The sequence below is a fragment of the Topomyia yanbarensis genome, chromosome 3 (genome assembly GCF_030247195.1).
Source record: "Topomyia yanbarensis strain Yona2022 chromosome 3, ASM3024719v1, whole genome shotgun sequence".
NCBI lineage: Eukaryota > Metazoa > Arthropoda > Insecta > Diptera > Culicidae > Topomyia > Topomyia yanbarensis.
The window spans coordinates 370,865,202-370,891,794 of NC_080672.1; the positions used below are offsets into that span (position 1 = coordinate 370,865,202).

At 42.6% G+C, this 26,593-nt stretch overlaps 2 protein-coding genes and 1 long non-coding RNA gene across 4 annotated transcripts in view; 1 reads left to right on the plus strand and 2 right to left on the minus strand.

The window, feature by feature from the left end:
• Positions 1-10,420, minus strand: part of LOC131694162 (protein Smaug) — a 52,334-nt gene extending 41,914 nt beyond the window's left edge. The window contains exon 1 of the mRNA XM_058982636.1: positions 9,594-10,420. The gene's annotated coding sequence lies outside the window, so the exon portion shown is untranslated. The remainder of the gene's footprint in view (positions 1-9,593) is intronic.
• An 8,516-nt stretch (positions 10,421-18,936) lies between these two features.
• On the minus strand, positions 18,937-20,668 carry LOC131692816 (uncharacterized). Of its 2 annotated transcripts, XR_009306068.1 has the most exons (4): positions 20,503-20,668; positions 20,230-20,430; positions 20,060-20,148; positions 18,937-19,961 (listed from the first exon to the last, which is right to left on the minus strand). It is a non-coding gene; the product is annotated as an uncharacterized LOC131692816 (long non-coding RNA). The 2 variants fall into 2 exon arrangements; XR_009306067.1 differs by having other exon boundaries at positions 18,984-19,961; positions 20,230-20,668.
• Positions 20,669-21,193: 525 nt separating this feature from the next.
• LOC131693616 (membralin) overlaps positions 21,194-26,593 on the plus strand; it is a 288,379-nt gene continuing 282,979 nt past the window's right edge. The window contains exons 1-5 of the mRNA XM_058981562.1: positions 21,194-21,793; positions 21,874-22,116; positions 22,187-22,269; positions 22,441-22,590; positions 22,655-23,220. Coding sequence (XP_058837545.1) covers positions 21,883-22,116; positions 22,187-22,269; positions 22,441-22,590; positions 22,655-23,220 — 1,033 coding nt within the window. The 5' untranslated portion in view covers positions 21,194-21,793; positions 21,874-21,882. The remainder of the gene's footprint in view (positions 21,794-21,873; positions 22,117-22,186; positions 22,270-22,440; positions 22,591-22,654; positions 23,221-26,593) is intronic.

A 26,593-nucleotide genomic window follows, 5' to 3' on the forward strand; every position in this document is an offset into this window, starting at 1 on the left:
TTCATCCCAAAAATATTAATAGTACCCTATATCAGGTGGAATCTGAAATTATAATTTTCAGCTAAAAGATGAGACTTTCCAAGCTCTCGAATTCCGCTGAATGCACTGTTCAACTAAACACAGGTATTTGGCAAATGAAAAAAGTGTGTGTGAATTGACTTACAAACCACTAAGATTTAACTAACTTAGACTTAGACTTCGTTAAAATATTAAACAACTTTTCCGGATAATTTCAAATCGGTTTTTAGTTGTTAACAAAGTTGTAGACAATTAAAATATCTATCAGATTCTCACTTTTAGTGTAGTTAGAATGTCTAAAGCACCATCTTGAAACAGAAATATGAACTAGTTCTATTGAAAAATCTATGTTTTCACGAAAAAAAAGCTTCAAAAAAAAAGTTGCTCTGGACCCCCCGACGGATTATTTTGATGTTGGTTTCAAATGAAAGGGTAAAGCCCATTCTTTCATATCCTGAAGTTTCAGAGATGCTGAATTTTTTTGCATAAAGTTGTTAAAAAAAGACACCGTGTGCTATTTTAGTGAATAACGCAGAATTAAATGTTTAAATTTTAGGTTTACATTGTAAAACATGATACCCACGGCTCAATTAAGTTAACGCAATGAATCGTCCAAATAAATTCATATATAAAAAATACCGCTACTTTGACCAATTTCATTTCACTTGCGCAGGCTCGTAGTGTACTGTTAGTCGGGTTGAAGCGTTGAGAGCGCTGAAATCTTCATCTGCTTTATAAACTTGGTGAGGATGAGTCCTCCAGTAACATTCTTTGTGACAGAAGAGCTGCCAGCAACCTACAAGAATCGCCTAGCTGCGGGAGTGTACTACTTATTTGCCAAAGTTATTACCTTGGTTTGGGTTGCTTTACGAGTTAAAGCGAAAATCGAGAAAGCCGTCATGCAGCAGTGCTTATATCAAAATGGGCCACAAAGATATCTGTAGCAGTTGTGGTCGCGAAAGTACGCCTACAAAGAAAGGAAAAAGGGAAGAACAATGCAGCAAATTCTCAAATTCAAAACTGTGTTCGAGAAGCGGATCGAGCATACGAAACACTGCGCAAAACAAGTTTCACGAAAGTGTCTAACAAAACTTGTGGCAATTGAATCTGAAGCCAACATCGTCTCCGATAACCTCCGGAAACGTCGATAGTGTCAGAATAGCCGTCAAAAATATTCCGTATCGATCCGATGAAAACCTCAAAACCATTTTCGAGCTCCTCCGAGAGCCCCAGCTCGCATTATGTGTTGACAAGTGCTTCAGATCGGCAATGCTTCAAAATGGTCCGATCGCTCGCTCACCTCAACAATCATCACTGTGCTTAACAGCACCGATACTAGAAACTCCGTTTTTCGTTCGTACTACCGCACAGGGATACAAAACTGGCTATGCTTGACAATAACTATCGGTTCACTCTAAATGAAGTTCTAGCAATTGCTATTTTCCGCATATGGAATCTCGCTCTCATGCGCTAACAAAAGAATGTCCATATTCTTAAGAAAGACGCCGTCTCCCTTCTACTACATGATCAACAAGACTGTTCGTTGGTGAGCAACGTCAACGACCTTATAAATTTTGCTGCTTCAGTCCCGACCACCGATGACTCTTCGGTGTTCTTCGACGCAATATCAACAGATTCCTCTCACCCATCATCTTCACATTCATCTTCACTACCACTACCACTTTCACAGCACTACTCCTAATGACAACGAAGCTACTTCGAATAGGACAGCTTAACGTTCGTAGTCTCGTATGGCATGACGATGGCGTCAAAATAACGTTCGACCGCAACCAATAGCACATTGAAACCAAACTAAATTCGAGCTCCCTGATTGAACCTGTTCGAAAGCCCTCCTCCAACTTTAGTAAGCACTCGCTATCACCTGGTCGAGTTAGCGGTACTAAGACCTGCTGAGGTGTAGGAGTCTACGTAAGTAAGAGTATTAAAGCAGTAACCATTCTGAAATCCTATTTCAATCCAGCCAACGCTAAGAGTTTTTAGCCATTCGAGCGAAAATTAGACAACAAGACACATGCATCATAGTCTTCTACAATCCAGTTAGCTGCAACAGACTTGTCGCACAGAAGGTCGAACAGCTCTTGGTAGATCTACTGAAACATCATTTCGACCGGATCTTCCTAGTTGGTGATTACAACATCAACGTCGCTGCGAATCATTCCACGGCAAACCTGTTTGCTCTACAACGAATATATACATCAATCAGTCTCATTGTACAGCTACGAGGATAGCCGAACACAGTTCTACCACGATTGATGTACCCACATTTTATCCAAAAATCCAAAACTCTTAGTGCCAATTCGATATCGGAACCTGAAGCTGTGTAGTGTATCTGATCGCCGACTCGCGTACACCTGAAGCACCAACTCAAAATCTTCATGGAATCAATTCCTTGAGGCTGCAAACAGGCTATCAAATTAAGAACCTCCAGTACATCTACCTAGAAGAGAACATAAACAATAAAACACAACCACTGCAGAACGAACTTCGCTGCATGGTAAATAAACATGCTCCCGAAAGGGCAATATGTGTACAAGACAAAGGCACCCCGTGGATAACAAACGAAATTCGGAATGCGATTGCGTCTCGAGACCTTCCATTTTCCGCTCTACGTTCGGAATCCCAAACGCACCATAGGTGATACACAATTGCTATGTCCCAAATAACCGAGTACCTCGAAACAACCAATCCTAGTCTTCTTGCCAAACATCAGTCTGGTTACCGGAAAGCACACAGTACAACAACAACGTTAGTAAAAATCACCCATAACATATTAATAACTTCGATGATGACACGTGCACAGTTATGGTCCACGCCGACTTTTCCCTAGCTTTGAACTATGTCAGACACGGACTACTGAAGGAAAAGCTACGGTAACTCCACCGGAAAGGAAGAAATTGGTGGATCCGTGAACTTCCACAGCGTCCAAAGGTGCGACTATAGGTGGGAGTTTGATGACCTACACAGAATAATGACATCATACTTTGCGTTGAATAGCATGGGAGCTATCGAGCCGAACAAACTTCTCATTTCTCAGGAAGATCAGCGTGCCCATACGTTGTTAGAGTCCCTTACCCGTTCAACAAATAAGCACTACGAGTGTGGTCTACTCTGGAAATACGATCACGTGCGAGCAAATATTAGCCGACTAACGAGACGAAGATCCAGGAACACGCCAGTAAGGGCCGCGTAAGGACGACGACCCGGTGATGATGGTTCTTCACCCTACAGGAACAAGAAGACCCGACCGGCACAGCGAGCAGATAGCCAGCGGACCCTTCGAAGACTGCGAGGCTGGCGACAAGCAGCAATGGACCGAGTGGAGTGGAGACGGCTTCTGAATACAGCAAGAGACAACAAGGCTCTAGCCTCAACGGTAAGGTAAGTAAGGAAGTTGACTCCGGAAGAACTACAAGTACGCCATGCACAAATCTGGTACCTTCCTATCTTCGTAGTTGCTAACCCGAACAAACCGGGTAAGTTTCGTGTGGATACCGGGTTGAAGGGTCCAGACCAGCTAACTTCGCTTCTTTCAGTGCCTTCGTGAGTTCAAAGTTCTAATGCAAGACGAAGATCAGCACTGCCAATGATTTTTTTTTTCTTGGAAAGATAGCAAAAAGGCTGAGCTAAACGTGTACGTCGTTCATATAATGACCTTCGGGGCATGTTGCTTGCCAGCAACTGCGCAACATGTAAATAACAGCAACGCAAAACGATTCGAGTAAGAGTACCCAGAAGCAGTGGACGCTATTCATCAGGCAGCATTACGTTGATGACATACTCGTAAGCACGGAGACGGAAGAAGATGCAGTGAAGCTGGCTCAGAATGTGAAAAAGATACACGAGCAAGCCGGATTTGGAATACGCAACTGGGCATCTAACTCTGGTACGGTAATGACGACATTGAAGTGAGATAACGGCGGAGGAAAAAAATCTAAACATCGGTGACAAAACTACAACGGAAAAGGTGCTCGGAATGCGGTGGTACACTTCAACCGATTGTTTCACATACAATGTTTCATCCCGCTATGATCAAGTTCTGCTTTGTCGGCCAACGAAACGTAAAGTTCTCGGCACACTGATGATGATACATGGCCCTTTAGGATTGACAGCCCATCTATTAATGTTCCTGATGGTTCTTCCTCGGGAAATTTGGAGAACGTCTGTCGGATGAGATGACCAAATCGAAGACGTACAGTTCTACGATGTTACCGGACATTGACAACGGTAAGGGATAAAGCGTTCGTGGATGCAAGCGAGAACGGCTTTGAAACCGGCTTTGAATATCTAACATTCTAAGAAAGAGATGCGATCGGATGTTGATTAGTAGAAGCAAAAACTAAAGTAGCACCCCTTAAATTCATGCCCATCCAAAATATGACCAGAAGTATCGTTTGTCAGTATTACATCCGATAATCGAACGCCGAGTAGAGTTGCTTGAAGCTCGAAAACTTCGATTGTCGGATACAATACTGGCAAGCGATACTTCTGGTCATATTCCAAAGATGTATTATGCTGGTTGGGATCCGACCACCGCCGATACAGCCAGTTTGTAGCATTCCGCTTCAGTGAACTCTTGGAGTTCACAGGCATCAAAGATTGACGATGGATTCCGACGAAAGTGTACGTCGCCGATGAAAAAACAACGTTCCCGATTTATCAGCGGCCAGTCGTTGGTTTCGTGGTCCAGAATTGCCTCGACAAGACTGAGACGCCCGCGGTCTGAAATTCATTGCCCGGCATTCTCTTCCGTTTCCGATTGTACCAAGTGGCATTCAAGAAATGTTTCACCAAGTGCGCATACGAAAAGTCGATAAGCACTCGCAGCGATTCCTATGGCGTTTCGTATCTTTTGAAGATCCCGTAATCTACCGTATGGATGTTGATACGTTTGGCTCCACATGTTCACCGACCTCAGCTCAACATATAAAGGACCTCAACGCGAAGAAGCACTCCGAGATGTTTCCGAGAGCAGTGCAGCTTTGGAAGTGAAGAAGTACGGCAGATAGCCGCATAAATTCGACTAGTACATCGAAATGGCGGTTTTACGTTGCGTGGATGGCGATCAAACAACGAAAATATCCTTGATCTTCTGGGCGAGCCTAGAACCGAGGACTGCAAAACCCTCTGCCTAACCGGGACTGCAGCAACCGAACGCGTACTAGGAATGCTGTGGATTCCCCGGACAGATGGGTCGAGCTTCTCTACACAATTGGGCGAAGATGTGCTATCCTTGATCGCTGGAGATATTCGACCAACAAAACGGCAGATTCTAAGGTGTGTTATGTCACTTAACATTAGGATTATTGGCACCATTCTTGATCCACGACAAGGTGCTTATACAAAACCGGATTGGGATGGTGCAGCCGACGACAATTCACGTGACTTCTGGCGAAGATGGATGTAGATAATCCAGTTTATTTCGACCGTGCATATTCCACGTTGTTACTTTCCTGGCGCCACAAAGGAGACGTACGTCGAAACCCAACTCCATGTGTTTGTGGATGCTAGTGAAACCGCTTGTTCCTGTTCTGTGTACTTACGAACGGTAGACTTCGGAGGCGATGCCTAATGCGTGCTCGTTGTTGGAAAAGCCAAGGTGGCCCCCGTGAAACCATTGTCCGTGCCAAGACTGGAGTTGCAGGCATGCGTGCTTGGAACACGGTTGTTAAAGTTTACTCTGGAGAACCTTCGTATTCCCATTTCCAGACGGGTGCTGTGGACCGACTCTGCAATTGCGTTGTCCTGGATTCTAGCGGATCCACGCAATTATCGACCCTTCATAGCGCATCGAGTGGGAGAAATTCTGGAGTCAACTAAAGCTAGCGAGTGGAGGTGGGTCCCGTCGAAGCGAAACCCTGCAGATGAAGCGACCAAGTGGGGAAGTGGCCCTTATTTTAGCGAGGAGAGTAACTGGTTTGGAGAACCGAGCTTCTTGCGTCTTTCAGAAGACAACTGGTCGAAGTCAGCGAAACCGTCGGTAGCAGCCAGCGAGAAAATGCGTCCTTCGATATTTCTTCACGTGGAGGCCGGACCTTTAATCGATTACAACCGCTTTTCCTGTTGAGAGAGACTGCATCGAACGATAGCTTATGCGAAACGTTTCTTGAACAACGCCCGAGGCACAGGACGTAAGTATTCTGGATAACTCGAGCAAGAAGTGTTACTGACTGTCAAGGAAACTATTTTCAAGCAAGTTCATAGATGAAGTGATAATGCTGAGCTCTACCACTGGAGCAGAGGAAGTCGTTAGATACCGGTAGTGACCTGTACCAATACGTGCCAGTTTTGGACGATCGCGGATTGCTTCGTCAATGTAGTCGGGTCAGGAAGGCTAAACATCTGCCTGTTGATGCGCGGTACCCTATAAAATTGCCAAGGGATCATCCTGTAACACTGCGACTGGTATCATCGCGCATATCATCACGCCAATCATGAAACAGTACTCAACGAGATGCGGCAGGTGTATATGATCTCGACGCTCCAGACTGTGGTGAGGAATTTCCGGGCGTGCCAAGTACATCTGGAGATAGCCTACAGCTTATCCACCGTTTCCTGTATCTCCAGCGTTCGAAGATTTGTGTCTCGACGAGGTTCACCGATTGAAATTTTCGCCGATAACGGGACCAATTTCCAGGGAGCGGAGCGCATTGTACAAGAGCAGATCAGTCAGGGAGTGTCAGCAACATTTACTAACGCATCAACAAAATGGACGTTTATTCCGCCAGGGGCTCCTCACATGGGTGGTGCGTGGAAGCGCTCAGTACAATCGGTAAAAAACGCGATACGCTATGCGTACTTGGGCGGGAAGTTGGACGATGAAGGACTGCATACGATGGTTGTGGAGTTGTGGAAAGGCTGGTAAATTCTAGGCCTCAAACGTACTTGCCGATTGACGCTGAGGAATCGGAAGCGCTCACGCCAAATCACCTTCTGCTCGGGAATTCGAGCGGGGTCAAGCAGCCGATAGTGCTCGTAGCTTCTCAGACTAAGATTTTAGGGTAGGGTAGAGTGCGCCAGGCGATCGTACAAACGCTGAATGGGCAGCTGTGTCGTCCTGTATCCAAGTTAGCGTTACTGGATGTCAAAGGAAGTGAAGGTGCAGTCTTGATTGGTGGGCAGATACACCCGGGGGAGGATGTTGACGCAGTCGAAGGTTCGGCAACCCTGTCGGCATGACGATACTCATACATACGAGTCAGTCTGCCGGGCACAGCATAAAGCAAGAACTGTCAGGTTGAAGGTAGAAGAAAATAAAACGTTGTTGATTTTGGTCGTATGTATTAAAATTAAATGATTAATTTGCGAAGTCTTAAGGATAAGGCTAAGAGTAAGGTAAATTGAAGGTTTTTCTTATTAAATTTAATGAATTGTCCTAACTTGAATTACACCTACAGTTGAAGCGTAAATATACGACTTTCGGAAAGTGGAGCCTACTTTAATTGAAAAACCGCAGCGGAGTTTGATTTTACCGAAATTCCCCGGACAACCAACGATGGATCCGGTCGTTACTCCGCAAAAATGCTCCAAATGGGTTCCACTTCTACATCGTGTAGCACTCAAATTATCGATAACTTGTAGTAATATTCGAGACGAGAACGATGTTTCACTGGACCGCTGATACAGCAAGAACTGACTAAAGAAGAAAACAATTTGTACCGCCAAGCACAGTCAGAAATTTACGCCTATAAGATCCCAGTTATCTACAGCGATCGCGGAACTAATTTCCAGTCTACAAGCAAGCTGTTCAAGGCAGCAATCTAGCAGTTCGGTCACGACGGCCAGTCCGAGGTTACTTCTAGCTGCACTCAGTGAGCTTTCATCACATATGGGAGGAGCATGGGAGCGATTGATACGCAGTGTGAAGACGAACTTGGTTAAGCTGCAGCCCAGTCGACTACCCACCGGCGGCATGCTGCAGAATCCGTTGATCGAGGTCGAGAACGTCGCCAACTCAAGACCACTGACTAACATTCCCGTAGATGACGACGAATTGCCCGTCTTAACATCTAACCATTTCTTACTAGGATCAGCAAACGGTTTGAGGTCGTAGGCTCCCTTCTGCGACAGCCATGCGTACAGAAAGAACTGCTGGATCCAGTCACATGTCATGGCAGACAGGTTCTGGATGTGATGGGTCCATAACTATCTATCTACGATCACACGATGAACCAAGTTGTTTATTCTACCGAAGCCTATTACAGTTGGTGACATCGTAACAATCGTCGACTCAAAATTCGACTGGAACTGCTGGCCCAAAGGTCGGGTAATTGCTACGAAACAGGCTCCCGACGGACAGGTACGACGGGCCACCGTACAAACAGTATCCAGCGGAGACTACGAACGCACTGCAGTTAGTGGTACTCGACGTTGGCGTTGTAGCGAATGCGTTTGCAGCTGATCCTTCGCGTATTCGTATTCACTTCGTTTACCACCTTTGTCGCCACCGCCGCAGTCAGAAACACGATGCTTGATTTACCAAAGAACTACCAAGAAAAAAATGCTGTTTTCTGTAGCAAGGATTACCGAACTATATCTTACAACACCTAAAACGAGGCCAACAAAAACGCACACGATGCTTCATCATCCCGCTACACAACACATCCAGTAGCAAAAGTTTACTAGCGTTGGAGTATCCTGCTAGAACGCCCTACCACTAAACAAAAAAGAAAAAAAACCTAGTATAGCATCGTTCAAAAATGCTCTCAAACTTCTAGCTCAACCATTTCATTTCGACTTACAGTTTGTTCCGCGCCATTTTTAATTAGCTTTTTTGTAACTTTATTTGTACCTTATATATTTGTTGCTATCCAAGTAACTTCCTTGACCTGATTTAATATTTATACTAACAGGTTGTCGTGCTGAATAAAATTACAAAAATTACGAGAAATTTTACTGTGAATATGACGAAACATGTACTAGCCGCCACAACCTCAACAAGGCAAAGCGAATCGAAAGCCAAAAAGAAGTGCGAAATTGCACACAATCTATAGACATCTACAGTAGGCAGGTACACTGAATATTGGCAACGAAGAAGGCATAGCGATCTAGTATGGGTATGCTTAATCTGCATTGTTTCAATTTCAACCGATTAACACTTTTCTTCGCAACATTATTTCCCTTAAGACCGAAACCCACCTAAAACTGTTCATGGCCAAAATTTAACCAACCGACGAGCTCTGCCAGACACATATTGCAAACGTAGCGGGAGGGTGATAATTAAGACGAACCGAAATTCGACTTGCGAGAAAATGGAGTCTCCTTCCTCAGGCATTCCAGCAAACCTTTCCCCCGTTCCAGTAACGCGCGGGTATCATCTTTCCGATTGTTTCAGAAAATAATATCTTCACCAGCAACGCCTACTTTGATATTGGAATCAATCGGAAAAATACAAACAAGCAAAACGATGAATGAATGTTGAACGTATGTCAAAGCACCAACATTTTCCGTGCACAGTTCCGTCGAAATTTCAACCCAACCCCGTGTGCTCGCGTTTGCTCTATGTGGCTCACCTATATGGGCACGGGGAGTGTAAATCAATTAACGATAAAACTTACCTCACACACGCAATAGTGGCACCTTCACTCGGGTGAGGCGAGGAATCCTCCTGCGCGTAGTTTATTATAATCTTCCGAAAATAGACAATTTTTCAAGTTCGCCCGCGTCCCGACGCCAGGCCAGACAAAAGCCTGTACCGCAGCTAGCTAGCAAGCCGTTTCCCGTCGTCCGATTCGTTCCGCCCGACACCAGAATTTGCGTTTCTTCGTCCACTTATAGCCGCGAATTACACACGAAAAAAAGAAACTATACGCGAGGTTAAATCCAACGGGAAATGACAGCGGAACTCTCGTTATTTTGCGGACATTTGTACGCTTTGAAACACCCGAAAGTCGAACGAGTAGCGAAAATTCCTCTTTCTTCCGATGGCGGTGGCCTTTTCTTCTGCCAGTCGCTCTTCTCGCTGCTGCTTCTCTTTTCGCACTACACAGCACACATTTTCATTTTTTTTTTGATTTTCTTCAATTTGACAGTTCACACACGTACGCGCACAGAAAAGCCACCACTCGCACACACCGATGAACACGCACAGAAAACGAAGAAAACCTTTCCTTTCTGCGTTTCACAAAACCAACGTTCCGACGCAATTCAAGATGTCGCACAGAGCGCAAAATGCCTTCTGGTTTGGCTATTGTTCCACCGAATATGGCGCCTAGTTTGCTAAACAATAGAATGAACAATGGCGTCCACACGCGGAAACGCTACAGCAAGGAACAAACAACACAAGTAGTGTGGTACGTGTGTCGACGATACTCCTGCAAGCACAGCTCACTTTCGACGACGGCTCCACTTCTCTCGGATGGTGGCTGCTGCTGCTGCTGAGTGCTATGCGGAACAAAAGCGAGCGACGTCGATGACAGACGAATGGCGGAATTGAATGATGACAGCTGATGTCAGAAAACGGCAACGCGCGCAAAATGTGGAAAACGTTGCTGTCAATTGACGCTAGATTTCAACTATTATGTGGTGCGTCCGGAGAAGGTGCCACGGTTGAAATCTGGAACATGAGAATATAAAAAAAAAATGCATTTAGACCCAGCTTTCAAATGTTACACCTGAATGGTTCAATTAATTGCTCAAGGAGCCTCTAATACGGAACCCGTGTTCGATGATTTTAACCGTTATGTGTCCAACAAAAAAAACCATCAGCAGGCCGACAAGGGTACCGGGTAGCCGCCAATTAAAAAGATGTGGAATTTTTCAACCGATTTCCATATTTTTGGGCGCTTTCAATTAAGAAATTCATCCACTTTCAAAATCTGTAAAAATGAACCAGAAGACGCCATCCGGTTCCCGGATATTCGGAGGAAGATTCGTATATTGGGACATCAATTGTGAATTTTAATGGAATACTGACCTGGATATTAAAATTCTCGAAATTGTCTCAAAAGTCTATTATTTATTGTTACGGGACCACAACGATTCCAACCTTCCAGTTTAAACTGGATTCTTCCAGTTTTTTATAACATCCAGTCAAACAGACAATTGGAAAAATCTTCCAGTTTTTTTAAATTTGAACCAGTTTTATCCAGTTTTTAAAAATATTCATTTACTTGATTCATAGAATTTTCAAGCAAGCCATGGGATGATGCCGAGTGCCCCAGAATAAGATTTTAATCCACCGTAACCTGAACTCTTTTTATACCACTTGTGAGTAAAACGGTTCGGCAATGTACATTTTGATTGGATTTCAATTAAAAACTCAAACATAAACGTGGCAGTACATTGTGTCAAAATTTTTGATGAACATTCTCAGCTAGTTGCATAGTGGTATCTAAAGAAAGGTTTAAGCGCATCCTAAAGCTTAGCAAATTCTATTCTATTCTAACCCTTACACAGCCAGTATTGAAAAGCATCCTGGAAAACACTACAGTTATTCTATAATGTTTTTCTTGTCAATATTAATATTTGAAGCATATTTTCATGTGTCGCAAATATTAAAACGGCCAGGCCTACTGTGCAGAGTTGGGTTTAAAGATGTTTCAAAATTAAACGGTAATTAAATTATTCAATTAATGAATAATTTCATTAACGAATAATTTCGAATCTCAAAGGAGGAAGAAACGAGGACAACCGTACCAACCGTTTCCGTTTGAAGGGAATATGATAAATCGTTGGGAGTGACTTTGCTAAGAAGGTTAATGTCACTCCTTTGGTCCTTTGGGATGGGACAGAGGTATTTACATCTTGCCCTGGCTAATATGCCTAGGATAAAGCGCCTTTGCTCGCTTATTACACTGCGTATCCTAAAGCTTAGCAAATGGTTTTAAAGTTTGGATTTTGTGGATGTGTAGATTGAAACCTTCAAAACAGTAAAATTCGACTAACTTTTACAATTACAATCAGATTCGAATGCTTTAATATTTTTTTAATTTGGACAATATCAAAAAACCGACTCCAATTTTCAGTAAAAGGTATGGAACATACGTGTTTACTTAAAATTACGTTCATTGAATCGTTAACTTAAACATTACAAGGGTAAAGTAGGTTTTTTTTAGAGCATCCAGTTTTTTCCAGTTTTTTTTTCCAAGAAAGGTTCCAGTTTTTTTGAAAAAAATGTTGGCAACGCTTGCCCCACAGGACCTGTTCTGGAATGTCCATACCGGGGTCAAATCATCAAGTGGTTCTAACTTTCACAAAACAATTCATCCAGAAGACGCCCATTGCTTCCGAAAAATAAATCAATATGTGGCTTTTACAGGAAATTCAACATAGAAACAAAGTCTCGAAGACCACGAAACGATCTGACGCTTGAGAAAAAAGTTATGAAGCAGAAACCGATTGATGATCTGGCGATTGATTAACCTTCCGGAAGTCGCACTAGTGCACTGAGTGCACGCTGCTCTGAAAATCTAGCGAAATCGTCTTAGCGCATCAGCGGCTGCTCGTTCAGTGGGCTATTTACGCGACTTCCGGAGGGTTAAACATTATTTTTTCTAGCACCACTGCTGTTGGTAGTCCAATTATATACAATTTTGTTCTGATCTTCGTTTAATGTGTCTAAATCAATTATCTGTACCGTTTGGTCACTTCACAAGAGTTTTGAAGGATAAATTGAGGCTTCTTTTGTACATAATAAGTGAAAGTTAAAAATTTTGTATATAATTCGACCGTCAGTAGCAGTGATGCTATGAAAATTGAAATTTTCAACAATCTTCAGAGCATCAGTCGGTTTGTGCTTAATAACTTTTTTCACAAGCGTTAAATCGTTTCGCAGTCTTCCAGATTTTATTTCCTTGACAAATTTCCTACAGAGATCAGACATCTATTTATTTTAGGAGGTAACGGGCGACTCTTGGAAGAATTATTTTGCAAAAGACGATTTCCCCGTACGAAATCTCATGTAAACTTTAAACCTTTGGCGCAAAAATATAGTTTCACCGATCGAGCTCAAAATTTGCAGAGTTGTTCTGGGAGGTAAATGGGACCCAAAAAGTTACTCGGAGCAAATTTTTTTTAATATAACCGTGTCCCACTCTAGTAAGCAGTTGGTGCGGCGTGTACGTTTCGGTGAATATCTCAATTGTGTCCCAATACTGGAATATTCCTCCGAAAATTAGAATACCCATGAACCAGATGATTTTATCCGCTTCGTTTTCAAAGAACCTAAAAATTTATAAGTTCCTGAAACCAAAATATCCACAAGAGTCCAATTCGGTTCAAAAAAAATCATGAGCATTTCTATTTTACGGGTACCCAGGCACACTTGTCGGCCTGTTACGTAGCAAAAAAAAATCTCGAAGCCATTCCTCAGGCTCCCGTTTCTCTTACCATTAATTTTATTCACCCAAAAGCAATGCCTGGTGATGTTCTAAGAGCTCACTAAATAAAAATTTCCTGTTTGGCGAAAAACACTGTAATTTCCCGGATTGAAATCTGAAAAGGTACCCGGGTACCCTATCGGACACATAACGGTTAAGACAGCTTTCTAGACTTGAGAGTGATAGTGGAAACTTTAAATCAAGTACATTTTTCAATTGTCTTAATAATTAATTAAAATATGTCGTTATTTGTCTCCTAAACCATGGCTCAGAATCGTTTTTCAATTTCGAGTTAGAATTCTGCCAGAGACCAGTCAATTTCACTAATATCGTCTTCCGGATATGAAAAATGTCTTCACAACATTTCAAACATCTTAAAAATGAAGATCTGTCGTAACAATTGGTATGCCAGGCGCTATCGATTCAAAAAAGGGAAATTTTCAAATTAAGAATCACGCTTTGGGTGGTCTAGTGAGTACACTAGCTACGTACTGGACGATTTTATAGCGTAACCAACTGCTTTCGAATGCATTGGTTTCGTGCTTCTCATATTTAATATTCTCATTCTCAAATTGATTTAAATATCTTTCATTTTTTTCATTTATTTGCTCTCATCACACTTTAGTATAATTTGATCTTATATCCTGTAAGTAACAACATTCCACTAAACAATCCGGTAAAGAAGTATTTGATTTGTTTACTATGCAATTAACCCAACGACATTAAACCACCGACGAACCGACTTGCCACATGAAACAAAAAATGCGTCAGATATTGTCCTAATTGTTTAAATTAAAATACGTTGTTACACAAGCGGCTTCTGTATAATGGTTCGCGTGGTAGTCTTCGTCGATAACACAACAGTACGCAAAAACCAAGGTGTATCGACGTTGTACCAGGTATGCTAGAACGAAAAAAACTTTCTTAACATGTTGAAGATCGTTTTTGGAGTTTTTTTATTATCCTATGTATGTACTATTTAACAAAACTGTCCGTTACAAGCAAAAAAGTAACAGAATACATGCATTTTTCATGAGTTCTGAATATTATTTTGATGCATATTACCACTACATACGCAGCTGAGGGAATTGCACACCTTCTGTAATATCAACATACTTATCGAGAAAACTGCCCAGATTCAAACATGGCGGAGCGATCTGTCGCAGTTTGACAGTAATGATCCCTTCAATTCAAAACAATCGTTATTTTGTTTGGGACACTTTTCGAATGCCTCTGTCATGTCGGTTCGTCGATGATTAAACTATTGAATCACCCATACACAGCCATTCCCAGTCAATCAAAAAACTAACAAAATCCAACACAAACGTCAAACAATGTGGATCAACCTTAGACGTTTGTTAAACAAACTTTTCTGCGAGGGAGTGCAAAGTTGATGCAAAAATGGAAATTAAATGCATTTTTCTAATTTTATGCAAATTTGAGTGATCTGTACAATGTGTTTTTGTCATCTTCTTTACGTTAGCCGTTATGCGATCTGTACTGGACATGTCATGGTTCATGTGGACTTCTCTCTCGCTTTCAACTGCATTAAACATCAAACCTTGAGAGCTAAGCTTCGAAACGAGTTCCTGTTCTCCCAGACAGCATGCGACCTGATATCATCATTCCTCGATGACAGAAAGCAGTCCGTTCGCGTAGGAAATGCACTGTCCAGTGAGCAAGATGTCCTCGACGGTACACCTCAAGGATCCTGTCTCAGCGCATTACTCTTCAGCCTGTACATAAATAGTCTGCCCTTGACTCTGAAATGCAACTACCACCTGTACGCCGATGATCTACAAATCTATATTTCCGGCCTGGCTACCGATGTAGATAGACTTGTACATGTTATCATCAAGGACCTCGAAGCAATGGTTCACTGGGCAGACGTAAACTGGCTGGCTCCTAACCCAAAGAAGACACAAGCGACCATTTTCAGTAAGTCGGGAATTATTGTACCACAATCCAACATCATTTTTTGTGGTGAAACAGTACCATTGTCCAACGTGCTCACAAATGATGAAACTTGATCGTAATCTATCCTGGTCTCATCAAGTGAACGAAGTCTGAAAACCTACAACGTCTTGCGCACGTTTCGTCGATTTTCCTCAGTGCTCTCCATGCTGACTTAAAGGAAGCTGGTACAAGCATTGGTGATGCCCATCTTCCCGTATTCCGATTGTTCCATGTATCAGCAGACCAAGGTACTGTCATCTGTGAACTAGCCACGAAATCTCGATATGTCAACACAACGAACAAGGGAGAAACAACAGGTGTCATAAAAACCTGTAATCTAGCTTCAACAGACACGCGCTTTTTTTCAGTACAGTATTCCTTTTATTCCAAACCTATAATTAAAATTTACTTTCCTAAAATCAAACATTGTTGCGGTTGAAACATCAAAAGGACTAACAAATGTGAGTAAAAAACAAATTAAAACTTAAAGACTATTATAAATTATGAAATAAAATTGAAATTATAGCTTTGAGCAAACTCCACCAAATCCACGAGTTTCGCTGAAAGGAAGTCCGAAAGATTCCGTAACACCGATATTATATACTACCCCGGACTCCCTAGATCCCTTAAAAAGCAACTGCATCGCTACTTCAAATCTGCTGTCCGTTTTGTCCACAACCTCCGCCGTCGAGACTCTACTCCAACCGTTCGGAACTCTATTCTTGGAATCGATTTATCGTCCAACTACCGGCTAAGAATATGCTGCTCTATGAGGCAGGCATACCACGGAGATTTGCCTGAATACCTCCAACAGCACGTACAACGCGGACGCGATCTTTCGTCATACCCGAGCACACAAATAGCAGTGGCAAAAGTCTGCTGGTACCCAGTGAGCAAATTTTCTGCCGCTCTGCTAGATATCTGTAAGTCTTGGTTTGGCAGTCCTGTCAGTCCTGCCGGGTTAGTTGAGCTAGGGCGAACTCGGTTTCGCTCGCGTTTTCTGGCAAATTTTGACAGGAACCGAGCAAAACCCTAGCATAACTCGGACATAAACTGTGCAAAGATCCTGGCAATTCCTACCCGGTAGAATTTAGCAGGAATTGAGCAAAATATCTGACAAAGGTGTGGCAGGAAGCGTACAGAGATCTTGGTCGTTCATTTCTGGCTGGATTCTGGATAAAAGTGAGCAACATCGGTTGGTTTAACCGCTTCTGTCAGAAACGGTTGTTGCATTTGAGCGAATTCGTTGCCAGAATTCCCGCACAAATCGCGCAAAATGCTCGCAGAAACTCTGCCAGCATCAAGTTCGCTTTGCCCAACTTTTGCTAACTTTCTGCTTGCCACGCTGACCGGGTATACGGAGCAGCATGCTGGAACGACCTACCTATTGACGCTAAGCTCAAACCAAATACAAATTAAATACGCCAAGGTCCCATACAAAAGGGTAATCTTTTTTTGGCTCACCGAAAACTAGATTTAATGAACCCTATGCATGGATTTTGCTTGACAACTAACAAACACTGAAAAGTAATAAGAAACGGCAACACATTTCGATAAATCCGATCAGAGCATGCCGTTCTTAAGTTTATTTTTTTATTGACATTTATTTATGTTTCTGTGAAATTTTTTGGATCGTTTCGTATATTGAAACTGAAAATTATTCGTGCCATGGTCAATCTTACCAAGCCATCAATTTTCTACGATCGTTCCGGAAGCAGCTGCCCTTGGGTTGATACTTTCTTCGGATCGAAGCAAAAATGCTAACATCGATCTGATCGGTCTAATTCAAAACTGGAATCGATACGGTTAGTGGTATGCGAAGAATTTAACTATCCGTTTCACCACGAACGCTAGTTCCGGGGGCGGAGATGCACATATGCAACACCTGGAAGATCATCAGTTATGCTTGGACAGCGAAGTTCAGCAGTATGATGCTAACAATAAAAAGTTTCAATTCTTAGTGGCCAGTAGTGGTAATGTTGCCTCAAGTACAACACCGAAAGTGTCAAAAATAATATCCTTCTGGTGTGCAATATCCTGTATCCTACCAACACCAACAACAGACATGTCGACGGAACATTTGCGTCAATTTTGAAAAATTATATGTCCGGTGAAAAAACTACATCGGCCTGGTGTGAAAAGTGCAACAATTTTACCCACACTAATCAAAAGAGTCGTCAGCCATCTGTCGGAAATTATGTCGGTTAACTGTCCCAAGTGTCTAGCGATGGGCACTCGCGGAATAGTGCAAACGTAGGTAATGGGATTATGTGTCGTTACGGGTAGATGGTCGCTTTTTCCATCCGAGGTGAGATTTCTTGAACCTGAATGTTGTTCTCGCAGGTCCTATAATATTTTACGCTGTTATTACAGAAAATCCCCACCGTCGTTCAACTCGAATGCGTCTAAACAAGGTCAGCAGAAATAATGGTTCCCACTAGGCTTCCGAATGATGTTGGATGAGAAGGAGAATTTGAAAATTGGATCGTTGAAAACTGCTTCCAGATGTTCTAAAGGTTCTGATGCTCACGAAAGCTGCAAACTGAGTCAGAGCATATTCCGTAGTAGCAACAATTTGAAATCTTTTACATTTCAGACATGCCGTTTCGGAAATCAAAAAGTATCGCTTGTCAGCGGCCGGCGTTTACATCAATGACAGAACTCAGCGTAATCTGGTAGCTTTGGTGCACGTACCAAAGAGCTATCATGATCTCAAAATGGATCGAAGTGGAGGAGACTGGTACATTTTCAATGATTTTAGTATTTCCCCGGTGTCCGTGCAGGAAGCGGTTTGGTTTACATTGGATTGGAAGGTGCCATGCGTTCTGTTTTACACCAGTACCGTACTCAAGAACGAACAAGGAGAGAACGAGAAATGTTTGACTCAGTACGTAAATCCATTCACAAATGATCTGTTACCGAACCAAACTCTGGTGCCCAGAAAATTCTCAATTTTTACCATAATATCCATTGACGCAAACACATTCATGTCCCATTTGTCTAGTCGAACACAGACCGTTCAGGCAAAGTGAGTTAGCGCAGAAATCAACCTTAATCTTACAAAGTCGCCCCATGTAATCCGGTTTACAGTTGGAGTGATAGTCATTCACAAGTTAAACGCAGTCCAGCGTTCCTAGATATGAGCATGAATTCGAAAGACACTCGTTGATGGCTTCTTCGCACCGTGATCCCACAAACCAGGGCAGATTATAAAACTCCATTTTACTAACTTTCAGTAAATATCTTACTGTAACAGGCATCAGGAGTACAGTCTTACAGTGTTTATTCTGGAGCATTTCAATCAATTAAACGCACGATGTCACCTCACCGAACATGTAGTTCATGGCTGAAAACTACTCTCCACTGCAGGCTACCCAAGGTACAATTCTTTGAATGTTTCAACCCGTACCAGAATGCTGGGGTCATACATGGGTCAACGCTGATTGATTAATCAAGCTCTTGAAAAATTACTCGATTAACAGATAATCGATTATTCACAAAAATCAGATATTACTACCCCCACCAAAAGATACGTGAAACGTGAAGGTTTTCAACGAACACCATCAAGATTTCGGAAAAGATTGGTTGTGTCTTGCCTGAGCCGATGAATCCAACATAAACTTCAATTATGCGTACAGGTCTGTGTGGATATGGATGAAGTGATAAAAATTAAATAGTGTTTCAAAGAGTGGGGTTGTTTTATTGTTTTGTTGATTATTCGTTAGATTTTTATAATAGCACAGCATATCGTGCTGCTCTGGACAGTAGTGTACAAATTAATGTGCCTCAAAACCGTCCGGAAAATCGTAAGCGATCACTTTACTCTCAATGCCTTGATGCTTGTATACAAACACCAGCGTTAAAAGCCGAGATATGCACAAGTCAATGAAATGTTTTTTACCTCAATTTGAGGGTACCCTGAACGCTCCCTTTGCAACAGCATGGCATCGGACTTCATTTTTGATCGCACGAGAGACGACGGTCATGGTATCGCCTGTCATACTTGGAGGTTTCATAGATAGTTTTTTCTGTCGATATTGGCGATAGCTGCTGATTTCGATTTGGTAAATTGGCAGAGACGACACAAACAGGTACCGACTTTTGCGCATTGTTTGTTTCCATTTGTCGGGTAATTGTTCCGAATCGCGGCTTTTTCGAAAAGAGGGTTAATTTCTTTTGAAAAAAGGTTCTAAATGGCCTATTTTATAACACGCAATGAAAAAAATCGGGGGGAAAGCTTTAAAGTAGTTTAAACTGGAAAAATAAGTTGTTCCCACTTACCTTAAATACAGTGACGGATTCTCAGCGGCTTTGCGCCGCTTCGAATCCTTGGACTTTATTATGCCGGCAAGCCGCATCACACTACCTTCGCTCTTAGCGTCACTTTGTCATGCGCAATGCCACTGTTATAAAGGTAAGGGGGAAAAACTTATCTTTCCAGTTAAAAACTACTTTAAAGCTTTCCCCCGAATTTTTGTTATTGCTTGTTGTAAAATAGGCCATTTAGAACCATTTCCAAAAAAAAAAAAAATTAACCCTTTTTCCGAAAAAGCCGCGATTCGGAACAATTGCCATTTGTCGTAATCCCTTCTGCGTCTACGTTGAGGTTTCCAAGCCCTTCATCATTAGAAACGGCGTCATCTGAAATCTCTTTCATATTACATTGTACGTGTAGTAATGATTTTTCGTTCATATAAAAGAATTCAAATGTAAGTTATCTTATTGAAACGAATAAATGTTTAAAATACCCGGTTGATCGGCACATTCTTAAGAATTCCCGCGGGTCCATCCGGAATGCTCCGTTAACTTTTTTCCACCGTTCTGGGAATATATCGAACTAAACGAATATTTCTTAATGATTCTAGGCGATTTTTGAATTGGTTCGCAGAGAAAACTTGAAAAACTCCGGATTTCTTACCAAAATTTCCAACGGCCGACACTGACAATATACTACCGGGAAACAATCGATTTCTGCTATCAGCATAGAAGTATTATTATGCCCCGATGAGGGCTGTAACCCATCTTTTGGCTTCTGCTCGTTGACAAATTTTGAATGACAAAGAATCCATCGTGGCGATTCCAATTTTCCGCAGTTACTTTTTGTTATGATCTAGCATGTCTACTTGAACACGATTGTCGGAAAAATATGCGCATATCCGGATGTTAAGCTTTATTTTCACGAATATCTTACCAAAGAATCACGGCCATAACGCCGTAGTAAACTGTAGTGCCGTCAATCAAAAATCTGGTATCTATTGATGACAATGGACGAAATAGACGAAAATTTAATTAAATACACAATCGAAGTGAAATGTCATAAATTTTCAACAAGAACAACATGGCAATACCTGTGTTGCTAGTTTTAGCACTATTTCATCAAAGTACACTGTCATTCTGACAGTGTACCTTTATTGGTGTACCTGGGTTATAAAACGTGTCCTCGAAAAATCATCAGAGCATTCCGTATTAACATATTTGTATTTGCTGAAACCAACAACAGCTTCCTCTAAGAATTTCACAAAACATTGATCTAATTTAATCTTATTTCTATATTAGTTCTGTGTTGCACTTTCTAAATGTATTTCATCGACTAATATTTCCTTGGCCTGACATAAGGCAATTACACTAACAGGTTATCGTCACAAATGAACACACAAATACAAGTTTGAAATAATATTTTGAAAATCTCAATGGACTTCCTAACAACTCACGCATAGAAAAATGTTCTCACCTTTCAATTTCGAATCTTGGAATCAATCCACAAACCGCAACAAACCGCGATCTTCCGCCGCGTCAATTGACACCCAGCGTATCACATTCCGCGTGACGTTTACGAAGTGCTGCCACAAAACAAAACTGGAAAAAGAGACAAAACAGATACCAGAAAATCAGCAGAAAAAAAAATCGACTTTGGATTTCGATGGTTCGTGGTCCGATGGTTATCGTCGTTGCAAGTGTCAAATGGAAAATTCTTAGGTGAAATTTCATCCGAGACGGACAGAAAAATTAGGAAAAAATACGTTTTGGAAGTGGATTTCCATTTGGCGATTCGTACCACCGAAATCGTAGAGTGTTCCGATCGGTTTAGAATTGTGCAGGGTGCGGAAAAATCGGTGAACGGTGTTGAATTAACATTTTCTTTTTCGCGTATCGGACGGGTGAGTTTTTGTTTTCGATCGGTAGAAGTTTTGTGACGACGCTAGTGTTGTCGATTTTATCGCGAACGTCGCGAGTTTCCTTTTGCAGTTTGCTACCATTATTTGCAAATTAGTACACGTCTCGTGTTTATCAGTGCGATTCGGTTTGGCGTTGCGTTTTTGTCGGTTTTCGGTTGTGTGGGAAACCAACGGATCTTGAGTTAATTTTGTCAACATTCGCCTGCAGCTGGGTATTGGATCGGATAGGAAATCCATAATCGATTGCTGCTGGGGAGGGAAAAGAATACATACACAAGGTGACAAATTAAATTTGTCTTTCTACTGGTAACTATCCTTTCATTATATGATTCTGGAATTAGGTCGCTCTGATAAGTAATATTGATAACAAACAAAAAACTTTACAGGAGGACGAAATGGCAGAACCAAGTGCTGCGTCTCCGCAGGAACCTTTTGCATCGAGACCAGACATCAATCGTGGCAACAATAACAACAGCAATTATAACACCGGTGGACAGGGAGCCGCTCCTCCGACACCACCTCCACAAGCTAATCCTTCGCCTCCACCGCCACCACAAGCAAATGCTGCACCACCACCTCCGCCGCCACCACTAGCAAATCCACCACCCAGAGCTAGGAATAATGCTCAGGTAAGCTGCTTAGGATTAGGGCTGTTAACATTTAGCTGTTTGCAATAATGTCAATATTTTTTCACTTCAGAATCCTCTCATCAACGTCCGAGATCGATTGTTCCATGCGTTATTTTTCAAGACGGCAATTGCGTATGCCCAAATGGTTCCTAAGTAAGTTGTTTTGAATTGATTATCAGGAAGGGGCGGTAAGTGATGTACACAATTCAAATAGGATTTTGTGCATTCAGGTCCAGGTATCGAATTGGTGCTCGAACAAAATCAATTAAATTGCATCACTTAAGTTTAAGTACTGTTATTAAATTGCTTTGAAACTATTTACAGACCCGTGCGGCGAGCCATCGAGCTGATTATGCTGCTGAAAGCGTTGGCTGCCTTCTTCATTCTGGTCTACATTCATGTGCATTTTTCGCAAACCCCTACTACCTGTTTGGAACATGTGAAGAGCGACTGGCCCCGCGACGGAATTTTACGGTAGTATTACGTTGCAGAGGCGCAACTATTCAGATACGTCTAACCATTTTGTTTTACTCATCAGAGTCGAAATCCTCCGTCATAATCCAAACGCGCCGAATACGGCGGATCTGAAGAATAAAAATGCAGATTTGGACGAGAGCGAGGTCAATATGCTGAGAAACACTCACAAAAACGGGATGATCAGTATCGATCCGTCGACGACGTTGCCCCACGAACAGGAGCAGAATCAAAATCCGGAATTGCTGGGACAGAGCTACGCCAACAGTAGTCCGTGGTCGGACGCACAGCAGCAATCGAAAGAACCGATGACTTCCGAAGTGTACCAACACCACCAATCGGCAAAACCGGACGCGGCAGGCCAACCCGGAAAGGAGGACACCACCGTAAGAAAGGTGGAGATCAATATGCCCATCGTTAGTACCCAGTTTCCGGGCAAGGAAGCACGGATGAATGTTCACGAGGAAGAGCAGCTGTCGGAGATGCAACAGCTGCAGAAGGATTACGGTGATAATGTTGTAATCTATACCAATGAGACGATTTTGAAGAATCTGGAGAAGATGAAGGTGGATTTGCCGGAGACGGAACTGCGAACGGATGTGCCGGAGATGGAGAAGCTGAAGAATGCTGGTGAGTTTTTGTGCATTTTGTTTTACTTCTATAAAGGAAAAAAAAATGAATTTGATCCGATTTGCGCATCACAGCATACCACCTAGCTTAGGTAAGCTGGATTTTTGTGTTCCATATTCTACTCGTCAGTAACTAACACCAACTTGCTGTCAGTTGTCAGTGCGAGAAATCCAAACAGTTCAATGAACATGCGACTGCCTAAAACAACTGGCTGGTCCCGAGTGATGTCTCGGATAGCCAGAAGCTCTGGCTTGCTGACGAGAAACAGAATACGAACATTTGACGTGAGAGCCAAACGCCTGTAACTATGCAATTATTTTTATTCCTTTAAAGGAAAAAAAAGAGATTCGATTTGTGCATGACGGCACAACACCTATCATGGAAAAGTTGCATTTTTATGTTTCGTATCGGTGAGTTAAAAACCTGAACGGTTTAACGAATACAGAGCGATTGGAGTTTTTTTTCGCGATTTGATGGTTAATCTCATCGACAATAGCTTCCATCAAACATGAAAATTGTTTTTGTCAGGCCGGACTACAAAAGCATGGAAGGCCATTGTAATAACATGAAGTATTTTTTAAGGGGCTGGCGCCTAGCACAACGTTGCATATTTTCCAAGCCTGCGGGAAGATTTCCTGATTTAAGAACGCTAGGGTGGTTCTAGTTTTCGCTAATTGAATATTTAACCGTTTCAACTTGAGGAACAACTGAATTTAGAAACGTTTTTTAAAGATATTAGGGCCTTCTCAAAGTTTGTAGGTAGTAGCTTGTTAGGCCGCGGTAAGCGCCAGGTCCCAGTGCAATTCAGTGAAATCGCCAACAATTTTGGATGACTTGGCGAAGCACAAGCACATACTGCATAAGAAGTAAGAGCCAATAGGTTCTGATGTCTGTATTGATAAAAATGTGAACACTTCAGGCTAGTCGACAAGGTGAAGAAACACGTCGACACGCTATAATTATAATAGACAGTCAGCGTAAGCGTTACTTTTATAGTCACAGCAAGTGCTTACCCTAAATCGGCTAGTATAATTGAATAAATTCCCTTGATCAAAGCAACACTTGTGTTCTGGCACCGCTGCGGCAATCGCCATGAATGGAACAGGTGGGCGTTCTCCTGGAGCAGGCTATCGAGAAACGTCATGGAAAAAACGGTTCGACGCGATCGTAGTTGCCATAGGAGAAAAAAAAGTGTAGTTGTCTTCAGTGAAATTTCTCAAACTTAAAAAAAAAAAAGAATTACTTTCAATCTATCAACCATTTAAATCGCTCGCTAAGCATATAAATTTTAATAGTAATTTGGGGGAGCTACGTCCACTGGAATGACAGAACTTTTCCACATTGCCTGCGACGGCAATCAAGATAGCGCACATCTGACCGTCAAAAACTCGGACGTCGCTTCAAACTGAATTGATGCGAACATTTTTGCAAGTGAATTTTGCTCGTAGCCAGAAAGACAAATTTCTACCGATGCATATACTGTCCGTCGTGAGTTGATTGGTTCGGAAAATTCGATAGAAGACATAATGTGAGTTCACAATTTTTGCTACTGATTCATATGATTAATAAAATCAAATAATTTCAGCTTGAGTTGCACGAAAATTCTTCTCAACATCCTCAAAGATTATCTCAAACGATGTCACCGGAACCAGAAGGATTTGACTGTGAGAAATGCGAAAGGTAGAATTCGATTGACAACATGGTGCAGGGCGATGTATGTCCGTTTTTGCTTCGCGAATGTCTCACCAGGAGTGGAGATTTGTCCATGACACTGTACAACTTGTCCACCGTTATCTTCCAAATCTGTGAACCAAAGTGGGAAAAAACTGCTACAAAGGACCGAACCCTTATAATCACGGAGGAGTTGAGTGCAACCAACTCGAAGAAGGATGGTACGGTCAGCGATAGCAGGTGAAACGAAGGGCCGCTAAGTGATCCAGCGAAGGATTTATGAACAAGTGGCGCATCGTCACCCAGGAACCTGAAACGAGCTGTTAATTGGAATGGTTCTGTGCGAACATCCGGTTCCAGAGCTATGGCGCAGAAGGCGCTGCAGCGATTGAAGGAGAAACAGGGCCTAGAAAAACAAAGCTGGAAAGCCGACAGCGATAGTTGAAGAAAGCGCGAGAGCGTCTGCGAAAAGAAGCTGAAAAACCAGGAAATTGCGATAGTAAAGAAGCGGCTCGATATGCTGGAGCAGTTCTTGAAAGAGAAACACAACCTTGAAGAACGGAGGATGAAGCCTTATCCCAGCAGTAGATGGTTGAAAAACCAACAGTCGCGTGCGTATTGGATCCAAGCTGCAAGACTCGATAGCAGAGACAGCAGGAAATGAAGTAGACAACTCCGCTAAGATATCAGGGCTCGAGAATGAACCGAAAGTGTCGAAACAAACCTTGCCGACCAAGTTTTTGGGACGCGAAACGGAGATTTCAGCGAAGCGGGTAACTAAGCTAATGATGTTCCCGCATGCAGTGAGAGACTCTGCTATGGCTGTACGGACGGCCGGAACTGCTCTGCTGGGCAAAGTACGATGTTTGGAAACCAGAGCCCAAAACCAGAGCGATTAGCTCATCTCATCAATTTTGGAATAGCAGTCCAACAATTGTGCGACCATCGAAGCCACCTGACGAATTCGACGATGCTGGAAGATTTTATGGATAAGTTGCCGGCCGCGATCAAGCTTGATTGGATCCGGTACAAGCGGGCGTTCAATGACTCGTCGCTGAAGGACTTCGGCAAGTTTATGGACGCTTTGGTAGTAGATGCTAGCGAGGTCACGACGCTTGTACCTTCAAAAGATGGTAGTTGTTACCTCGATAGAGCGAAGCAGAACCAAAAAGCTCACCTCCACACTCCCGATGATGATTTCGGCACGGACAATACTCCACCCCGGAAGTCGTACCGAATTCGCTCAAAACCTGACCATCGAGTACGGAACTGCGACGAATTCAAGCAAGTGAGTCTTAAGGAACGTTTGAGAGCGGTCGAAGAAAACAAGTTCTGCAACATGTGTCTTTTCGACCACGGTAACTGGCCATGAAAATCAAGATTCCAGTGTATCATTGGGAACGGCCGTATGCGCAACATCAAGATGAAAAGGAAATTGTGGTGAAGGCCGGCTGTAAGGTACATCGGATTTCAATGGCAAGCATTCTATTCCGTGTCGTATCAATCACATTGTTCAACGACACAATAAGTGTTGATACCTTTGCTTTTCTCGGCGAGGAAATCCATTCTAGTGTGACGCACAGCCTCGTAGTTGTGGGAGTTTTAGTGCCGCTGGAGCTAATGTGGTTTTCGAACGTGGCCCGCAAAGAAGCTCTCAAAGTCAGAGCGGGTCGACTTGATGATTTCAGCAAGGGGAGGGTGA